This window comes from Ornithodoros turicata, chromosome 5, assembly GCF_037126465.1.
Source record: "Ornithodoros turicata isolate Travis chromosome 5, ASM3712646v1, whole genome shotgun sequence".
In the NCBI taxonomy this organism is placed as follows: Eukaryota; Metazoa; Arthropoda; class Arachnida; order Ixodida; family Argasidae; genus Ornithodoros; species Ornithodoros turicata.
Genome location: NC_088205.1, coordinates 71,150,760 through 71,173,284, shown reverse-complemented (window position 1 = coordinate 71,173,284; position 22,525 = coordinate 71,150,760). Strand labels below are relative to the sequence as shown.

At 48.3% G+C, this 22,525-nt stretch overlaps 1 protein-coding gene across 2 annotated transcripts in view; it reads right to left on the bottom strand.

Annotated features, from left to right (window-relative positions):
* The window catches only part of LOC135394701 (transcription factor AP-4-like), a 90,872-nt gene that overhangs the window by 28,264 nt on the left and 40,083 nt on the right, over positions 1-22,525 (bottom strand). For both annotated transcript variants that reach the window (XM_064625566.1, XM_064625565.1), the window contains exon 2: positions 12,689-12,854. In XM_064625566.1, the coding sequence (XP_064481636.1) occupies positions 12,689-12,820 (132 nt within the window). In that variant the 5' untranslated portion in view covers positions 12,821-12,854. The remainder of the gene's footprint in view (positions 1-12,688; positions 12,855-22,525) is intronic.

Genomic DNA, 22,525 nt, shown 5'->3' with positions numbered 1-22,525 from the left:
GCAGCTGAAGACCCAGCTGTAAGTCCTTCTGGAAGCGGCGGGCTAACTGTGAGAGCAGAACAACAGCTGCCCAAGTTCTCCCACGGCTAGACGTATATCATATGTAGAAAAACATGTACGTACACACTCGAGCAATGTTACATGAACCCACTGCATCGCCCCCCCCCCCCCCCCCATGCACACACAGAGTGATGTCGAAATCTCAAAAGGTGCAACAGATGCGAGAGACGTCCCAGGAACGACAGGTGGCCGAGCGCAGAGAAAAGAACGGCGGGCGCATTTTTCTCGAGAAACCCGGCGGATGCACACGCGCGTTTCCTCACACAACGCGCCTGGGACGCCTCTTCGTCAGATGTTCCACGGTTGGAATACTCGCAGATGAGGGATACAGCGACGGATAAACCCGGGTGGCGATAACTTGGATAGGTAGCGGTCACGTCTCTTCCCGCCGCGTTGCTCTCGAACGTGCGATACAGTAGATAAAGGAGGTGCGTTATCGCACGAGTCTCATCTCTGGTGATGGTTATCCAATGCTGCCTCCTGATAGCCCGCCGTCTCATGGTCTAATGCGCACTTTTCTCAGAACGTTCGCCCTGTTATAAAGTTCCGCTCTGCCGTGGTACTGAGAAAGATAAAGCTCCTTTTTTTTATTTCCCCCGTTAAGTAATCGGAGGAAGCGACTAATTACGTTTGTCCGCCGTATATCTCACACGGAACTAACCCCCTATGCTTCATCGTCAACTACGCTGGAAAAGAGAGAGAGAGAACAGAGTTCACACGATGAAGTGCCACCATGATTCGGTGATGTGTACGAATGAAAAAAATATTTTCGCAGTCTAAACGGATTGCTGAAGCATAAAGGTTGACACAGTATCCGTTTCCCCCTTTTTTTTTTTTTTTTCACGCATCCCAAAAGACATACCGAAGCGAACAATCGACTAACTTCGTTCCCACAAGCACTCCGAAACTCCCAACAGCAAGCTCAGCTCCCAAAAACTCAAAACGAAATACAAAGTCATAAAAAAACTCGAACCCAACCACCCCTCCGAAAAGTACAAACAATACAACATGCTCCCACATTCCATGGGCTGGATCCGCCAGAACCGAAAACTATTCAGTTTCAAACAATTCGATCTATCCGTACGCTTTCTCCGACGGCCACGATAGCCAGGCCCAACACGAGGACGATACCGGCAAAAAAAACAAGCAGACGACGCAAGTACTACAGGCGCGCGAAACGTTGATTGAGTGCAGCAATAATACCACGCCCCGAGACGACGAACAACATCTATTATTACTCGAGTTTCAACCAAAAATCCTCCCCCCCCCCTTCATTTATTTATTCTGCACCAAAAAGTGAACTTCACCGTATTGCCGCCAGGGGAGGCATCCCTGTATTTTAAAGCAAGAAGCTGCGACACGCGTGTTTTATCTATTCCCCAGTCCATCGCCACCGAGCTTTTCACTTTTTTTTTCGTCTTCTTTCTGTTATTCCTCCAGCATTCACGCTTCATATTCCCGAAGCTGCAATTCAGCCGCATCGAATTTCAATTCGCGCACGGTTTTAGCACAGCTGGCGCACCTCCTGTCACTTTTGCTTTTTAGCAACTTTACTTTTTTTTTTAAAGCGCACTTTCACGGTGGGCGTGGGCAATATATACACTACCGGCGGTTGCGACTGTTGAATCGATGACACGGAATCTCCCGAAGAACGAGCCCGTGCCGAAAAACAAACACGAATTGAGAGTGATGCGCTCCGGATAATACGTTTTGTTTCTCCGCGCCTTCGAACAGAAGCTCCGTAACCGGGAGTGGATTAAGGAAATAGAAAATGAAAGCGCTCATTTTTATTTCAAGACCTTTATGTAAGGGGAAGGCGGCACACGTTGGCGACACTGTGTACCGACGAATGCCAACTCAAAACGTTAAAGGAGCATTGAGGTAACCCCCCAAACGTTTTCTTTTGTTTTTGTTTTTTCGGTGCAGAGTGTTTTCCAACGAATAAAATGAGTTCCTGCGAAAGAGCGATGAGCGCAGGTGACCTACGGAGCGAGCGCGACGGCTCTGTTCGGCACCACCTTTGAAAAATTCTCCTCCTCGTGAAAACAGCGCATCGCGAAAGAGCGCATCGCAGAACGAGAGGACATCGTGACGTTTGCCACTCCCCTCACGTGACCAATGACGTACAGCGGCACAGCTCAAGCACGTATAAGCGGCGCGTGAGCATCGTGTCGGCCGTCTGCCACTGCTTTCTCTGAGTGATTTTTTTTTTTTTTTTGTAAATTCGATTGCACAGCTATCACGAACCGCCGAGTGCAGATATTTTACATTGTGACTCCTGGTGAACAGCTTGGCAGATGAGGCAGGATTTCGAGCGACGTGAAATGTAACCACATTGCGACTATAAGTATTGCTCAGACTTACATAGATATGACATGTACTCTAACAGGTAATCGAAACAGACTCATGTTAGTATCGCTCGGGGTCGATGATTCCGAAACGCACGCTAACAGACTGGAACGCGATTGCGGCCGACCAATCACGGGTCATTAGAGTGTTCTAGAACAGGGTAACCCAAGCGCTTTCGGGCCAAATGAAATTAGGAGGGGCTGCCACGGCGCAAACCCACAACCCAGTTCGTATACGTCCTTTATGTTTTGGAGGCTCACGTTATTTTCGAATTAGTACCCTTAGCGCTCTTGACACATCAAAGAAATAAGCTCGTCTCACTCCCTTATACCTCTCTTCGGAAACGGAGTCAACGAAGCTCCCCACTTGAAGCGTTTGTCACTCACTAGTATACGCTTTCGGGCAGAACGCACACCGGAAGACCCCGATCGCAGTTCCCAGAAGTGAGCAGAACACGCAGCAGATGCGAAGCTTATATCATTACTGCAGCGTGCAAAAAAAAAAAAAAAAAAAAAAAAAAAAAAAGAAAAGAAAAAGAAAAAGAGTGATCGGAAACCTAACAATCGATGAACTGCAGCAACTGAGGAACACGTTAATGGTTTCGCGAACCTCGGTGCCAATAGAAGAACGAAAAACAATATGGCGAACGCCTTCGCCAATTTCTTGTTCAGCATCTTCCCACGAGAGTGTCGCCGATTCGTCACCATCCATCATCCCGAGAGAAGAAGGAACTGGCCCAAAACAACTCGGACAGGGCCCCTGCCGCCGCTCAAACTCCACAAAACTTGCGCCCACACGAGAAGAAGATCGACCTTCGAATAAGGGCCGCGGCCAATTCGTCCGAAAGAGGGGCATTGGATACACACAACGCCATTTCCCCCCTTTTTTTGCACCTTCTCTCTTCCAAATGAATCCTTTTTTTCTAATCAGCCCAGTATAGACCAGAAGAATAAGTGCTATCAGTCCTAAGAGTGGAGGCTAACTAAAGGCCAGTTAACCTTTAATCGAGTAATAACCACTGCGTTTTTTTTTTTTATTCTTCAAGAACGCAGACAGCATTGTTTTGCTGCGTGGTATTTTCCACGGCGCACGTCGAGGAGAAGAGCGAGTGACGTCCACACTGATAGGACGTGCGATGACGTACAAAGGCAGTGACGTCATCACGTTGTACTTGCACAGCACCAAGCGGAAACTGCAGTGTGGAACGATAAGAAAATTTCGCAGAACCGCAGCGGAACCCAACCTCAATCCAGCACGCAACGGAACTCTGCCACGTATTACCATAAACAGTCGAGTCAACGAAAAACATGCCACAAAAGCATCGCCAATAAAACTGCCTGTCGTTCATAAAACAACTAAATAGAAACAAAAGATACACAACGAAAAAATAAATAAAAATCCGCGTAGAGTGACCACAGGGGCCATGAGTAACAAAAAGTAACAAAACAAAGAGCATCATCATCGAAGGCAACTCGGGGGAAGGAAAAGGAATAAAACGCAAACACACGGTCACAAAAAACAATAAACCGGAGGGGAAAAGAGAGAGAGAGAGAGAGAGAGAGAGAGAGAGAGAGAGAGAGAGAGAAAAAAGAGAGCAGCCAGCCATAACGTTCTAGCCGGCGGCATTATCGCGACATCAAAGTTGATACAGTGACTAAACGCATTAAATCGCCGGCAATAACAATCACGGGATGTTCCGCCTGGAGAAGCAGAGGCAATGGGTGAGGTTATATGGGCAGCGCACGTTCGTTCCGACTGCAGGTCACTCTCATATATACAGACATATATGTGGGCTCTTCGATATTGGCATTATATATGTGGATTTACGCGGAAACGCACTCTAATATATAAAGGCTCATATAAGCGTGTAGAGGGGGTCATCCCGTTTACGGCGACGATTAATATTCGCCAAGTATTGCTCCGCAGTATAGGACGGGTTCTGATGCTTTATGGACGCCATGCTTGTCTGGTGAGGACAGGGTTTAAACGTTTTCCTTTCATTATTTTTTTTTTTTTTCGTCCGTCCAGATCCGTTCCGCATTCGGCAAATTGCATTCATAGAACTGTCGGGACTCTCGCTCTATCAGACTGGAAGCCTTATCTGCTACTTACCAAACACGCTTCCATATACTTGGCTTCGGTGGATCAATCGCAGTTTGCAGACGACAGAGACTGCGCCTTTTCCTGTCGTCTGCGGAATATCGCTTGTGTGGCAACAGAAAGCTATGACGCTTCTCGCATCCTCCGCTGGAGTATTCTCGCTCGTGCGAATACAATACGTGGAATAGATAACACGCTCGCCTGCATATACCGAGGTTGCAGGTGGATTATTTAAGGGGGAAAAAAGTTTCTTTCGAGCTTCCTGATTTCTGAACCCGAATTCTTCTCTTCTTCCAGCTTTCAATCGACTGAAGCTACTCATGCACCAAGACATTCGAAGTGCGCCGTCAAGATAGGGTCAACGGACATGTTCGTTGTCGTCACATGCTGTAGCTCGGTTCCCTTGACCGGCTCCCCATCCATTGTATCTGCAACCTTTCCAGCTACGATGGCGCTGGCGGCTATACGAGTCCCCCCGCCCCCTCTTTCTTCCGACCAAGACAGCGGCCCAGAGAAGAAGAAAAATGACGGTTGCCCCATATAGTAAACGGGAATACTATGAATATTACACATTATCATATCGATCTATAACGCCGTTCTGCGGTTTCTTATTCATATATATAGCGCGCGCATACACACATAGTATCGCTTTTTGAGAGGCAGTTATAGCGACCGGTCGGGGCGCCAAATTTATGCCTCCCTCTGGCCGCGAAAGTTTTTTTAAAAAAATGGAAGGAAAGAAAGAAAGAAAGAAGCCGCCGACGCTCCCAGCCACCATTGAATTCGTAAATGGCGCTTGAGCTTTAGGCACTTGTCAAAGGCACCATCTAAGATATGAGCAGCCTCTTGGAGCTCCTCGTAAAAGTCTGTCGATGAGGTCGCGTTTACGAGGCCCAACGCGTGTACTCCCCCCCCCCCTTTCTAATAGTTGTCGACTATAACTATTTCTTTGTTAGATTTCCTAGACGGCAGAGGTCAGGAACACAAGAACTTTTTCTTTTTGTTTTTTGTTTTGTTTTGTTTTTGCCAGACGGGGCACAAAGGCTTGTTTCGCTGCAGACGACGGAGGTGACCTTATCTCTCGCTGCACAAACTTTTGGATGTTAAGCGGGACGCCCAAGGAATAAAGGAAGTACGCGAAACAAAGGCGTCAAATATCGATAAATAAAGCTCTAAAGCGTCTGTGACGCTGAAGCCGCACTTTGGGACCACATAATAGGTGGAAACGTCTACCTTGCCCACCAAATCAAATCAAACCAAAGCAGCGAATCACGCCGAGAACGAATCTTAAACGTCATCATTGCCGTATGATTGCGTAACTTCGCTTCATATTCACAAACAAGTTGACTCAGACAACTGTGAATATATAACTCTTCAATGCCGAGTCACACATCTGCATGCGGCACGAGACAACGCGGAAGAAAGCGTGCCGTCTGCGATCCTTTCGAAAACATCCTCCTATATGCAACTCAACTCTCATACACGGTAGTGCCATCGATCATCAACGGGAAGAGAAAAAAGAAGCACGCGGTTCCCTGTATTGCACTCAGGTTGCACTTGCGTGCGACACCCAAACAGAAAACTGAATCCCTGCCTGCCACGCAGGATGCAATATTGGCGAACACTAGCGACCTCGAACGACCTTCCCGAGAAAGTCGACACCCGCGGCTTGGTGGTACTGCCTTGGAAGGTGCCTTCGCGGTGCGTCATGCGGCCAGCTCCCACGCTAGAAATGCGGCGCGTGGGAATTGGGTGGCGTAGTACTACATACTACAAGACGCCGCCGCCTCAATGAACAAAAAAATAAAAAAAATAAAAAAATAGCGACGACGACTGTTATAGATTTGATCAGATTGGGAGCAGGGCACGGTAGAGATTGGCTCTAGCGCCTGTTCTTTATTTATTGACGCGATTGATCTTTTCCCAGTGTGTCGCTGAGAAAGACTTCCGTCTCGAATGCTTTTCGACTGTTCCGTCGAATTTTACGACGAGGAAAGAGAGCTGGTGTATATGTGAAAAAACAAAAAAACAAAAAACAAAACAAAAAGAAACCTAGACGACATCATTTCCATGAGCTTGAGGGAGCACTAGCAAGTCGCGTAACACGACAAAGTGGACCAGACGGAGCTCAGTTTCCTTGCATTTCACGCTCTTTGCTAGAAAAAACCGCGACGCGGGGCTGCCTTACACGTGGTCCACGCGACTGACAGCAACCGTGTCGCAAAAGAAGAGCTGGCTTCAGACGGGATTTACCTCGAACGCCCACAGTTAAGAAGAGTCCACGTGTTCAAAATCCCAAATCGGCACAGTCCGATGCCAGCACCGCCTAGGACGGGCGCGAGGACCTGCAGCCTGCCTCCTTGGCCGACTTCTGCTAAATCTCATACACAAGCAAACAACGAACTTGGACTAACCTACACTCTTAAAAGTTCATCACTGTTGGCAGTTTCCCGCGCGCTACTGCGCATTTTATAGACACGTATTTTTTTACAGTAGTTTATTTTGCAACGGGGATTTCGATCATAGCGCGTCCGCCATGCTAAGCCTAACGGTCGCTAAAACGCGCATTTCATTCGCTAAGACGACTTCGACGGATATAGAAAACACGCGAAGCTGACACGTTGCTCAGTGATATCCTATTGCGAAACACAGTCATTCTCAGACCTCGCAGGCGTAAGCTTTGATATTGCAGTTTGGGGATTTTGAACTCCAGAATATCGTGGCACACCCCTTCAAATCCCACGATGCCTAGCTGCGTAGCGCCACCTGCTTACATTCGCTGCAAGATCTCGACAAAAACCGTTTACGAAATCGAGACTCACTCGCAATCAACGTTCAACAGTTCGCATCATTCCCCACTCTTTCCATTTACCAACGAACATTCCAATTCACCTGATCCCCCTCTCCAAATTCACACGCCCTCCCCCCACTGGGACGGACGCGAAGTTCGTTGCGACCTTTCACAAACAACCTTGAGAACTCGAAACCGACGCTTACATGCTCACGATAAATCCCCAACCAGGTTCTACACTTCAATGAAAGGAGGAGGCAGATATCTGAACCCCGAGACGTCCACTTTTCTTTTTTTCTCCCTTCGTGCCACCTGGCACTCGCTTGCAGGTTGCAACACCGACCATGTCGTTCGCATGCAGTGTGTTCAGTCATCTGGAATACGAGGAAGGCGAGAGGAGGGAATGGAGGCTCGCAAACGGTGAATGTGCGTCAAGAACGGGAAGAAGAAAGGAAAAGGGGGAGGGATGCGTATTGAGGAGCGCATACGTGGAGAGGGCGGAGTGCCAGGTGCGTTTTTCATGCGAACGCTGGGTAAGGGCAGGGGAACATGGGGGGACGGAGAAAGGGGATTTTGCATTCAGGTGCCGGTCCCACTGGGACTGGGGATGGACAACAATGCGAGAAAATAGTCTCCTTCTTCGGTAGCGTTTGCACCCTCCCCCTTTTCTAAAGGTGAAGGATGACAGGGCGGGAAGAAGGAAAAGAAAGAGTGGCACGCTATGAAAATTCGGGGAAGGTACGAGAATGAAAGGTTATACTCCCCCCCCCCCCACCCGCTTTCTGCAGGTGTGTGTGTATGTATATATGCATTTGTCATTTTTCCAGTTGCCCTCCGGGTGTGAGTGGAGAACTATAGCTTTGCACGCATTTTTGTGGGGTGTTTCGACCCTCCCCACCTTCAATGGAACCCCTTGCTTGTTTACGCGCTCGCCGAAGCCAACCTGCCAAGTCCAAGAATCACCAACCACTTGCCGAGAGCTACGGTGTACGCTCTTCACTTCCTAGGAGGAGTGCGTGTGTGTGGATGCAAAAAAAAAAAAAAAAAAAACAAGAACAAAAAAAGGGCAGCAGATGGTAGGGAGGATTTCAAGAAAAATCAGCTGTCGCGGGTCGACCGCGGGGCTTTTTCGATCTGCTCCCCGATGCTGAGGCGGCCCAACGAGCGTAAAATGAATGCTACGTCCCACAAGTGTCCGAAGCTCCTTTTGCGCTTCCCCGTCCCGGCATCAAAGTTTTAAACTGCGGACGCGAAGTGCGCAGATACCTTTCCGAAATGTAGGCGCGAGTATTAGGATGGGTAACCTGTCAACACGTAAAATGGGCACATAAAAAATAAAAATGAAAAGAGAGAGAGAGAGGGTGTCTTAGCAGCGATCGACGAGCAAAATTAGTTGTTGGGAACAAACCGGAACTAAATCACGTTTTTAGCCGCCACTGATCACCCGTGGCGATGAAATTTCCCATTCACCTTACCAAAATAAAGTTGTTCTTGGTAGTGGCCATTGAGAATCGGGGTCGACAAGGAACCTGAACATGCTCTGGGGGGGGGGGGGGGTCTAAAGACACATTCAGAAGTAATCAGTCATCGTCAAAAATCGTTGAGTTTGGTGCAGCGTCTGACCGATAGTGAAATCAATACTGGCACAGAGATAACAGACCTGGGAACGTCTACTGATGCGGAACATGACCCGCCCTACGCGTAAACCTTCTCTCAACAAATAAGATGGGACCTTCCCACGAGCGTTATCCGAGCGCACACAGCGCTCGGCTGTTGCTTTTTCCTACTCGGCGCAGAACGATCAAGAGCGCACACCCGCCGAGATCCCAACTTCATTAGCAAATTCATCAAACATTTAGCGGAAGACAAATTCGCCGGCAACGCCCCCACACGCCTTAAGCGCCCGAAGGTCAACTCAACCCACGCTCGCACCGGGAAAGGTCAACCGGAAACACGCTCTCCGGAGACAGCCGCCACATCGCAGAAGAAAGGCTTCTCAAAACTCCGATGTCGCGCCGAGCCGTCCTACCAGAAATAGCTGCCATTAGCCCCAAAATAAACGGAAGCACTGACCTTCTTTCCCGCTTTAAAAACCACTCCCATTCCCGAAACGTTAACCCTTTCTCTTCCTGGCCGGGATCTAAAGAGCATGCCGGCCGCAGCGCGCATTCCAAACCTCCGCGCGCGGTTGGTTTCTCGGAAAACGAATTCCACATTCGTTCAAGGAGCGGCTCCTTTTCGGCCTTTCTTCAGGTTGCACTTTCCGAGAACCCCGTACTCGTAGTAGTAGATGTACCCGAAACCCAATTGGCTCGTGGACCAAAACCACCAGTTGCCTTTAACGAAAAATCACATTCTCTCCTCCTCCTCTTTTGGCACTCACTTTCACTCAGATGACTTCCTCCCGTAACCGGCAGCGCAAAAAAAAAAAAAAAAAAAACCCATTAACCGAACCCCCGGCGTCGAACGTGCAAGACGCATTGGTTCATTTCTTGAATTGAGTCGGCGAATGCACAAAGCTGGAGAAAGTTCCAACATGAACGGAGATAGTTGCCGACGAAATCTAGGCAGCAACCTGAGAAATGGCCGGATGACACTTAGAAGTGGACTCTACCCGCACATCACCTCCGCCACAAAGATTCCCACAATTCCTTTCTTTGTCGATTCCATAATTGTCTTCTGCCCGCCACGAAATACTTGGTTCGCAAATTTCATTTGCTCCAATATTGCTCGTTGTTGTTATTATTATTATTTTTAGCGATTTTAGCCTGGCTTTCTCCATCTTTCTAGTCGGTACAACGATAGCGTCTGTTGCTTAAATTTGAATCTCCCTTATTCGCCATCCAACGAAATGCAACGACCCTTGTACGGGGTGCAGTCCGTCTGGCAGGGACTGATGCCGACCTTGCACTAGAGACAGATGACCCTCATCTGGCACGACCTTTCAGGAAAGTTCAGCTTCCCGTTTCGCAATTTCAGTTCCACGTGTGCGCTTTGTCGCGCACGTGTTAACAACCGGCTGACAACAAAGCGCAAACAGCGTGAGAAGGATCACCGACGTCATCGTTCTATAAAGGAGGCCGATCCGGAAGTGTGGTGAAATATTCCCCGAATGCCGCGGCTCGTCGTCGTACCCTCCGACGCGTGACGCGCGCAATTACTGTGCGCGCGCTAATCGCTCTCTGTTAACTGCCCGTCTCTCTCGAGTCTGGCATCGCACAGTGCTGTATACCGGCGACGTTTGCAAGATAGATGCATCCTGTACCTCCACGGAGTAACCAGCCGGTATAGCTTGGCGATTGCGGAATTTCAGTTGGTGCATCCAAACTCAAAGGGAGGATGAGTTTACGGCAGCACACACCTGCTGGTGCACTCAATGTGTGTTCGCTAACGAACAGGTCGGCGATTCACTGAAAATGGTGTCCGTGCAACTGCTCGGCGAACGCTTGAGGTGAACACAAAACCCGAAGCTGGAACATGACGGGAGAAAGCGCGCGAAAAACGTCATGCCGCGACTAGAAATTCGCCAAAACTGCCCGCATTCCCGCTAACAAAGAAACAGAATTTCAACGCGCAAGCCCGGGACGACAGAAGATCGGCACCAGCAAGGAACGACTACGACGCTGCTAACGATGTTTTTTTTCTTCTTTTTTTTCAACCTCCGATCGATCGGACAAAAATCCGGGGCTGCGACGGGACGGGCCCGTTGCTGTGGCAACACGGCGCAGCCGGCGTGACGTTCATACCCACGTGATGCAACCCGCTGCGTGTTCCCTTTTTCTCTGCCTGTGTGCGCCTCTTTTTAATTGGCAGCCGGCGTCGTCTAGCAGAGAGGCGAGACGGGCCCCACTGCTCTCCTTTTGTTCTCGTGCAGTGCGCGCGATTTTCTGGCCCTGCGCCAGCGCGCGAGCCACAGTTTTGAGCGCGGATAAACGGTTTTTCTGCAAACCATATCTTTCGTATAACTTACACTCCTTCAGTTGTATCTCCCGCGACTATCGCGCACTTCCTGGTTAGTACTGGCACGCATACGCAAAAATAATAGTTTGCAGACAAACGATATCCACAGCTGTCTGCTCGACTTCCGTGTTGCAAAGTTCGAACGAGTTGTGAATGGACCGCACAGACGCATCCATACAACATGGACGCTTTCTTTCTGTATGGAGGCCTGCAAAACCCTTCCATCACACAAGAAAAACTGTTCTGGCAACAATGTATGCATCGCTTTGTTGTCTGTTCGCTAGAAACGGTCATCGTGCATTCCTGTTCTGAAATGACTCATCATAGCTGACCCCTCTTCAGTTCACGTTCAAAACCAAGGCATCGCCTAACCGGACGGCTATCCTCATTTCTCTGTTCCCAAACTACACACTTATTCCCTTTCTCTTTTTTGAAACACGACGGCGAAAGGAAACCCAACTCCCTGGTTGCACACCACGTGGATTTCCAAACCCTTTACCGCTCTGAGCCGATGCCATCTACAGCAGAGGATAAGCTGGGCGTAATCTCGTTAACAGAGCCCCATGGGAGAGTAAACTGTGTCACAAAGAGCCTCTCCCCCTGTGTTTACTTTGGACGCCTGCGGAAAACACTATACGGTATATAAATCTATAAATACACAGTGCATGTACTCGATCGAAGCGACAAAAGGCTTCGCACCAATTACATTTCCTTTGGCCCTTTCAAGACAAGAGCTCCAGGGCTGTTCCTTTCTCAGCCAGATAAGTAGGAGAGCCACTTTAACATACCTCGAACGCGAGAATTGACACGAGCAAAACCTTTTTTGCTGTGTGAAAAACCTCGCGTTTCATCGCACCAGACTTGAACTGCCATTCTCGTTGGCGTAACTGCATCAAGTGCGACCATTGCCAGCGATGAAAGGTGAAAGTCACTGAAAATGTTAGCCAGCTGTAGGACTCGAACCCACGTCTTCACCTTTCATCGTTCATTTCTTAGGCAATTTGAGGCTTTGTATGTGTTTGTCCTTTCTATAGTTTTCCATCCTCCGAACATTAGTTCTCTCTTATTGCCAGCGATTTTAGCAACATAGTCATCTTGATGGGGTCCCCCCTCATCTGCAGCCTTTTCGTTATACCATCTCTTGTGTTCAACTGAGGGTACTGGGAATATCGTTGGTTTTTTGCTCTCATCGGAACGACACCGCAACGGCTCAAAACCCGGCATTTCCATGAGCAGTGCGCGAAGTTCAAGCGATTATTTTCTCTTACACGTACGTTGCAGTTTGTGTGTTTTGTCCCTCAATGTTCTGTGCAATCCACACTTTCTTGCTAGCGTCGACCTAGATTTCTACTATATATGACTGAAGTAAGCTGACGTAAATAAAAGGGAGAATATTTCTGAGTTACTTAGAGAAGAACGTTTTCTTACCTTGGAGAGTTTTTCGCCATCGTGATGAGGCAACAGTGTACGAAGCGACTGGAAGCCCGCGTTGATGCTCTGCATTCGCCGTCGCTCGTTGCTGTTGGCGATTTCGCGGCGAATTCGCTTCTCCTGCTCCATCTGCGTTTTGGGACTCGTCGGCCGGTTGCTCAGCCTGCGAGATGAAAATAAAAAAAGTCGTTGTCTGTCAGAAGAAAGCGTCTGAAGAGCGAAACCGGAGTCAATGCAAACGAAAACTATTTTTGTTTCATAGCAAACCGAACGTCTTCAAAAACTTGAAGATCACACAGGTGGAGGCTACTAAAGTTAGAGTTCTTCCATGCGCACAGGCTACACCGCGAGTTTCAAAGAGAGAGGAAAAAGTACGAAAGATGAAGATTTTATTTTGATTTTACTTTACTGGCGCATATAGCTTCCCGTATTACCTCAACCAGAATGCTGTACCGTCCCGAAATGCACGAATTCACACATAACTAGACAAAACCATGGAACAAGCATTCAAGAAGCCGCCCACGCGCTTTCACGCAGGAAACAACGTTAAATAAAGGGCTACTTTCATCTTTGCCGAAATCTCCACATACTATACTTAAAGAAATAATAGAAGTTCCGAAAACAGCCAAGGATTGAAAAAGAGTAGCGGCGTGGGACAGCGGCATCTCGCTCTCTATCAAGGCGTGACCGTCCGGCCCAATTAAAGCGGAAAGAATTAAGATGTCACCCATTTTCTTGTTTCTTACAATTATCTCAGCAGAGGCTGCAGATCACGGCGGAGGTAAACGGTCTGCTGCTCTTGCGCGTCTTCTTGGGGTTTTCCTGCCTGTCTTCGTTCCAGAACTGGCCTTCTCGTCATAACGTATATGCGCAGTGCCTAATCGGTGGACGAAGGTCGGTTGAAATTATAGTGATCTACTGAATGTCTGCAGTTACAAGTTGCGGTCCCGTTCGACACGAGTACAAAGCTGGCTTCTCTAAACGAAGTAATAACATACGCAGCGTCAATAGAATACTATTCAACGCGTATACGGTCCCGCACGTGGACGACTGTCGTCTGCTGTATCATCATCCGGGGACTCAGGGACGTATAGAAAGCTGGCTTCTCTTAACGAAGTAATAACGTACACAACCTCGATAAATACATACATAAATAAAATAAAAACGTAATTAGACCAACGCATTCTACGCTCTACATATTTGTGGCCAATGTCTTTTGACCACAGCGCTTCTGCTATTGCCCGCCTCGACCCAGCCTCGCGTCTGCGAAGATGCGTCTGGTCGCGCCAATGGACGACTGTCGTCTGCTAGAATCATTTCAGGACTCGCGGGCATACTGGAAAAAATACGTGTCCGGAAATGTACGGACTGAAAGGTGCGTTTCTCTCCCTTACCATTACTAATACTACCACGCGACAGCGAAGGGCACCTTACTGGTATGGCAACCGCCCCGTTTCCTGTTAAAGTTGAGTAGCGGCTTACAAATTTTCTCTGCCACTCTTTTCCCGACAGGCGGATACGTAATTCTCGCAGAAAATGACACATTATAATAATCGTAAAGATAGAGAAGACGAATCGACACCGAGAAAAAGAAGCGTCTCAAGTAGGTAATGCGGTCGAATGCTTCAATCACGGCAGCTCTCGGGGAAGCAAAAGGTACACACCAGTGATAAATATTGACACGCAGATTTAAGAACCCCCCGTTTAAAGGCAAACATCCGTTTCGCTCCGGCGATCACAGTCCTCTGATACAGAAAGCGCCTTTGGAGGTAACGATCAAATTTCATGGTCGGTAAACCCTTTGATGTGAACACGGGAAGCCCAGCAGACAGCAGTGCTCGGGAATTTCTGTTCCGGTCGACGCGAGCAACCCTCGAGAGCGGCTGCGAGGGCGTGTTTCTCATCAGTTCGGCAACTGTGTGTAAGCCCGTGACGTACGTAATTTTGTACGGCGTACACACGGTGGTCATGTCGGTCAATCTCTCAGTACTTGCTGCTGCAGACAGTATTAGAGGAATGGGTGAGGCACGGAGGTACCTTCATTCCTCGCTTCGTTCTTCTTGCAGCCATTTCTCATCGGGACACGTGCAAGTCCAGTGGCTTTAGCAGTGGTTATGTAGACGCGCAGAATGTTGCGGGGCCCCCCTCTACCGACTCTGTTCCCTGACGTACAAAGGAACTCGTTCGATTTGAGGAATTCAAAGTGTATTGCTTCCTAAAGCCAAGCGTTCGACCAACTTCATCAATGACGCAAGAATTATTTCCTCTATAAATTTTCCCGCACATCAACAGGTTCGCGTTCTTCGTCCAGACTCTCTTACCACCCCCACACTTCAATTCCGCCGTAAAACCATCCTATAGAAAAGTCACTTTTGAAGAAACATATTCTCCCCCTCCATTTCAGCTAGCAGCCCCCAAGTCCATCTCGAAGCGAGCCTTATAGGACAGGCCACAGCGTCAACGGCGGCTCAACTTTGCTTTTAATCTCAAATAGCGGCATCATTGTAAAGTCTGCGCGTCAATACATATTCCGCGTGGTGAGAGGGGGGGCTTTAATGACCGGACGACGCAAAACGCTTCATTATCATCATCGTCGTCGTCCTGGTGTGTTTCCGGCGGTGCACTAACGAGGTGTCGTTAAAAAAGCGGCCAAACTTTTGAGAACATCAAGATTTTAAGTGCCGCCACCACCCGGAACCCGGCATGGTATACGGATGAAGTACGCGGGAGTTGGGAAGAGTTCGCGCAGTAGTAAAAAAAAGAAAAAGAAAAGCGAGCTAAATGTGTATGGGGCGTGCAAAGATATACTTTACTTCATTTCAGTGAGAGTCGAGGGAGAGGGTATTAGCGAAGCGAGACGGGTACACGGATAGGCGTTCATTAATATCGGAGGGACGGCTCATATGTGACTGGGTACTGGGGGTACTGGGTGACAGGGGGTATTCTGCCTAGACATCGTATGCTTTAATGCGTTGCCACTGCGTACCGTCCGTCCCGTAAAAGATCCGAAAAATATACGCGTGTATATCCACAAATACTACGGCAACTAAGCAGTGGCCAGAGTACCTTGTTTCTCCACTGCAAGAAACCATCACCATCGAGGTGGAGCTTTAAAAAAAAAAAAAAACGTGTTCAGAATCCAAGCGTTAACTTTTCAGACAATATCGGTACGTCAGAGATTACAAGCTTCTTTCCGCCACACTTCCCGTTACGCACCAGAGTACCACCCGACCACACTAGTGTGGTGTGGCAAACTATAAGTCGTCTGCCACTTTGAGTTCGTAGTGACTACAGGCTCAAGATGGAATGTCAGTACAACACGTACTATTTTTTTTTTAAATATAAATCTCAATATCGAGGTCAGGAAACATTTCCCTTGACCACGATAAAACCACCGCACACTCCACCAAATGCCCACAAGTTCTCGCGTACGAAGTGTCCTTAAGAGTCTCCCCCCACTCCTTCGGGAACTTTCCCACACTTGTACATCCCTGCTTCATCATCCGTCCCTCAAATGTTGGAGGAAGGCGACGTTACGCGGAAAAGCCTTGCAGCCAAAACAAAGAGTAGCCAAGCGAACGACATGCAAATAAGGAGCGCTGTGCCGGCAGACGCTTTGCAAGCATGCGGCAAACGATTACTCGCGTCAGCGAGCCGCCGAAAAGATGGACGCACGCAGCCTTGCACGGGTAACTCTCTCCTCCGGGAGGCATCGAGAAAAACGACAAATAAGTTACGGGAAGGAAAGAAATCGAAAAATAAAAAATAAAAAAATTCTCACGCCGCGACAAGTAATACGGGAATGTGTGCGAGCAACCATGCAGTCGACTTCCTCGCAAACGAAAAAGAGAGAGAGAGAAGAAAAAGTCAGTAAAAATAATCCCGGCAGATACTGCTTTACCGAGGCGTGAAACAAGAGTTGCCTGCTGTCTGATTGGTTGTGGTCAGAAATAATACCTTCATTTTCTTGTAGACCCCACGGCCCGTGTGTGACCTCAGTATGCCTCTTCCTTCATATTTGTGGCGCTGGTAGTGGGCCTGCATCTCCAACCGGATGCCTCACCCTATACACTACACCCCCACACCAAGCCACCTCGGGGAATATAAACACGCTTCACAGTCGCCCAAGAAATTACACGCCATGTTAATTGATTGATTGATTTGTAAAAAAAAAAAAAAAAAAAAGAAGAAAGATGTTAGTCCCGAGCCACTCGGGACTGGCCACTCCAGGACGCGTTATTCAGAAAAGAAAGGGAAGCTATACAACTCTATACACTTTGAAACGGAATGGATGAAAACATCACCACAAAACTTGGCACCAAGAGCAACAGTGTAGGAGACTCCACGCCATGTGTTCACTTCTAAGCTGCAACTTCATTTTCGCCATTGAAGCGAGTGGTCCCATGCATAATGACAAAGAAGGCTTGTTGTGCTGCTACCACTACAAGTCTAGCCACTGTCCAAAGTTCCGCGCTAACGTCACAGAACGGTCTGAGACCCAGAGATGGGCACTCCCGTTTAGTCTCCTGTTTGCCCACTCAGATCTTCCGTGTGTCGTCTCACCTCGCTGATCCCGAGGTTGTCAAGAGCACAAAGTTGATGCGAGGGGAATTAGGTGACGATGAAGGGGGGCCACACATGCACGATGTTCACTTCAGACAGCGCGTCCTTTCTCTGAGCTCAGTTATCTCTCCGACGCGCTAAATGGCGCTGGCTCACGAACAGGGAAGGGCAACGAACGTATTTTCGTGGCAGTTTCCATTTTCGTTACTGCTATATTTACGTTTCCGTTATCCGTCTCTGATACCAGCCTTTCAATTTCGTTTCCGTTACGTTTCAGTTACTGTTTCCGGTAATGGAACGGCTGTTACAGAGCTGCGGGAGGACAGCCCGTCCGGCTCTGTCAGCACCCTTATTAGCCCAGGTGTTGCTTCGGTGTCACGAGTACACACTACACAGGTAATTTTACGTCGTTGGGATGTGCACATCTCGGAAGACTTTTTAAAAAATGTCGGAATATGTGTCTTCAGGCACCCTGAGTCCAGCAACCCACGGTGGGCGTGACCTTCAGTAAAAATAATAAATAAATAAAAATCGTAGGCTTTCATCCTCGTGCTACGGTGGAGTAGAGTGCGTGGAGTACCTGTTGTGTAAGTCTCATGTGTTGATGTCATGGAGTTATGTGTGGACTGGGACGAGTAGGTAAGCGAGGGACGCACCCTCGACATCCAATATATTGCGCTTTGTTTCCATGCTCTCGTGTAGTATTTAGAGCATTGTAGGGAATGGAGTCATCAAAATACAAAAATAAAATGAAGAGTCACTCAAATGTCATCGCACAACAGGAATACCCATTATCCGAATTCGATACCAGATGATAATTTTCGTTTCTGTTTCCGGTAATGGAGGACCGTGGTATGCGTTTCTGTTAACGTTACCGTCTCCAATTTCGGTAATATACGGTTTTTGTTTCCGTCACCATTACCGTTCCCTGCTCACGAATTAAGTCCAGTCCTGAGTCACGCCTATTCACGCTGCGTGAGCCTCACTCAAGCTCAGCTCACCGAGCTCGATCATCATTTCAGATCACCCATGATCAACTCACTGTCCACAATGCGCATGAGCTAGCATGCTCATGAGTGAGTTTCGCCGAGGTATACTAAATCATCTCGTAGTTACGCGACATACGTTGCGCCGACGCCTTCCGCTACGCGGGGCGGCGCCGATCACACGCAGACGATCTAATGGAGTCGCGCCACCATCAGATGGGAAGAGGAGAAGAAAAAAAAGCAGAAACGGCCAAACAATATACGGTATATATATATATTTTTGCACAGTCATCGGACGCGCGAGCGTTCCGACCAGATGGTTGGAAAATGGAGAGCACTCTGCGGCCGTAGACGACCAGTTCGCTGGACTCGGTATGCGCTTCCGGGGCGTCGAAATTCCTCCGGAAGAAGAAGAAAAAGAAAAAAAAAAGCGACAAGAAAGAGAGGAAGTCGAACTATTGTGAAAACATATTGAAATCAGACGGCACCTCTATAATATAAAGAAAGTGAAAGAGCACTGCGACGAACTTCAAACAGCACAGCTCTTTCTTTTGGCGCAGTGTTCCTGTATTTTTTTTTTTAAGTGCATAAATACGTCTAGCAAGAGAAGAGAGACTTTTAGTGCGTCGTACGCTGTCGCCTTTGCGTATGCAAGGGATAGCGCGACAATAGCGCGAAATTCTCCTTATGTTTTGGGCGTGCGCAGAACCACCAACGCTATCGCTGACGCACGCAAAGGCGACACCGTAACTCTCTAACAAGCATAATAGAACAACTGCCGTCGTTCTTTGCAGCAGTTATTCTATTACGTCTATGTACCAACTACTCCAATACAGCCGTTTGATTCTCTAATACGTTTCGACAAAAAACGCAAAACATGCCGCTGTTCCATATAAATATATAATAAATAAAGAGGCCACGCAAGAGCAACCTAAAAATAGCGCGCGACACCACCTGTCGGTATAACCCAGAGGCATTTCTATGCATTTCAGTGTCTGTTCCCATAGAGAGTTTTAATCCATCGTACGCTATCACTTTTGCGTACGTAAGGAATAGCGTTGGTGGTTCTGCGCAATGCGCGAGGCTCTATACGTTTTGCGCATGCGCAGAACCACCAACGGTATCTCAGCGATAGCGTACGATGCACTAAACCTCACTATTCTCCAATCACACTCCGATTGGATCCGGTTATCCTGTTTATCACGGTTCACGGACAGGGGTCCCTATCCGTTGCCGTCCACGCTGGAAGGAGAGCTATTTGTGTGGGTACTATTATAATAATAATTGGGTGTTTACGTCGCGAGACAACTGAGATCATGAGCGACGCCACAGCGGTCGGTCTGTGGATTGCTTTTGCACACCTGAGGGTTCTTTAACGTGCGATGAAAGCTCATCACACGGCAGCCCGTATTTAACGTCCCTCGCGGAATACGGCGTGTCTAAGCAACTTGTACCCTGCCACCAAGTTGCTGGCGTCCTCGGCCGGGTTCGAACCCGCGATCTCGGGATCAGAAGATCACGAACACGCTACCGACTGAGCCACCGAGGCCGGTGGTACTATTATGTTTGCAGAACCAGCGTGCAATAACCGCAGAAGACATCTGTGCATCTTAACCGCGAAGAACCGTCACGTGGGGACAACGCCCCTCCCCCTTGGCTTCAGCAAGTAAACATTGCCGTTGCAACACAATCACAAATTATGATTCCTTTTCTCTCTCCACGTTCCAGAAATGCAGCGTTTCTCAAACAAGACAACGTAGTTGCGGGCGCAGTTGAAGCACCCACATCTTGGCCCAATATTGGCAATGTCGGCCCAATATTAGACCAAGACTGGTCCATCACTGGCAATGTCGGCCCAATATTAGACCAAGATTGGTCCAGTAATGCCAATATTGGGCCAAGATGTTGTGCTGCTTGGGACAGAATTAGATGCAGATCCCGTACCGTGAACTCCCCGCCGAAACATTATGAACCCCCCCCCCCCCCCCCTCCGTCGTGAAAAAAATAAAAAAAATCTGGCGGCGCCGCTTGGGGGGCGGGGGTGATATACTACACTGTTTCGTCTCGAGTGGCAATAAGCGATGTACTACCTCTGCAGCAGAAACAAAATCGCTGATTGGCGAACTATAAATTGTAGACGTGGTTGGACTGCAGAAATGGAATCATGCTGTGCACGGCAGACCATCTCGCGGTTACCCTCCAGAACGCGTTGACCTGCCAACGCGAAATGAACTTTACTTATATCTCCGACAAGCATTCACACGCAAAAAAAGGGACACGCCATAGCCAACCCACAAAGCGACTTATCCGGTCTTTTCTCACGGATGCCGAAGGGAAAACTCGAGGATCACGCGCTCGCAGCGCACTCACTCACTCACGACGGTTGATGCGCCAGACAACCTTCCCGACGAAAAGAAAGAAAGAAAAAAAAAATACGGCACAGCACTCCTTCCAAAACGTGCGAAACGTGTATATATATATCTATATAAAAAAAGAAAGAAAAACTGGACAATATAAACACAAAACAAAACAAATACACAGCCGGCTGGAGAATAGGCTTCCCCTTGCACCGCCCACCTCGAGGTAACAAGCGCATCACGACGACCTAATGTCTTTTCCGACACTCGCGTGAGAGACGAAGCGAATGACTCTCCCTTGGCGAAGAAAGTTGTAGTTTTGGACCCAAAATGGTGGCAGGCCTTATGGGAACCCCACCGGTCCAGATCACGACTTTTGTACAGCAGAGAAGCCGCGTGCATACGATCCGCAACAAATCGACACCGCTCTCGACGACCGCTTCAAATGACACGTGGATCATCACAACTCTAAGCTTTATTTCTGGGTTACCACAACCGCGTATTGTTGATGTGTGCCTTTGGAAGGGGGGGGGGGGGGGGAGGCAGCATTTGTGCGCGGTGTCGTAGAGTCCTTCGGTCGTAGCTAGGGCATTTTTTTCCGTGAAAGGTAAGGAGACATACAGGCAATGCCGGGAAATATCAAAGAAAAATGGAGGAAGGAAACAAAAAGAAATGAAATGACGGGCGACATTCCAACGGGAATATTCTAGTGCAGGGGCCTCAAGCTCAAGCCGGGTCGCGGGACGCGTTGACCTTAGACCACATCATAGAGGAGGGCCACACAGGGAAGAAGTGACGGTCATTACCGCAAAACGTCCCCCCCTCCCCCCCCAAAAAAAAAACACTAAAAAAAAACAGCAGCGGTGTAGGTATTGTGAAGCTGGGACGGTGTGTGCAGAATTAATTACTGCAAAACTCCCACACGTAGCACCGAGAGAAATAAACTGCCTTTCCAAATCGGGCACTGAAAATGTGAGAAACGATTCGAGAAAAAATACGTACTACTAACGTCCTGAAACGGGGTACTTGGTATTGGATCATGTTGCGAACGCACCATACAACGCAACATAGGGCACAGGACACAGCACGACTGCGAACTCTCAACTAGCAAGTTAATTCATTATTAGTATATTTACCGGTTGCTGACGTCAGTGGTGTACTAAGTCTATTTAATTGCCAGCTGAGAGTTCGCAGTAGTGCTTCTCCTGTGCAGTTTGTATGCTTTCACAACGTGAAACGTACGTACTTCTCCACGGACATTTATGACAATATTCAGGAACACCGAAATTATCTCCTACTTAGACACTATTGTTACCTGTTCTTGGTTTCAACTTGGAAGAAGAAACAGAAAAACCAGAAAGGAGCTACAGCTGACATTATTGATAACAATGGCTTCGCGTTTCCTACTCTAATAAGGTTCTAAAAAATAAAATACAACGATGTTTGTACATAACTGTTCCGTCTCTATCTTTTTTTGTGTGCAATTAAGATGAGCTCGTCTTAGTCCTCACATTAAGTTGCTGTGGTAGTTCAACGAAGTGCACAAGAAGACCAGCTCGCTGTGTACGTAACTTGTTGAGGTCCACGAGCCACAAGAAGTGCTCACATGCATATGTTCTGTCTAACATGGACAGGGGGCAAGGGTTAAACCAACGCCTGAAAATCTGGTGTTATTCCGAATCCCTTCTGTTTTGGCGACCTAAGGCCTCCGGGCCACATGCGGCCCGCCGAGTTTGAGACTTCTGTTCTCGTGGAAGAAGAAAAAGGGCAGTCGACAGGGCGGAAGTTCCGGCAGTGGCGTAGTGCGCACGTAGCAGACGGCACTTCCCTGTGTGTCTGCTGCGGAATATTTTGTGGTTGAGGAGCATTTTATTCCCCCACCACTAGAAGCGCACGAAAACATGTTTAGCCACGTTTAGCGCTCGCGC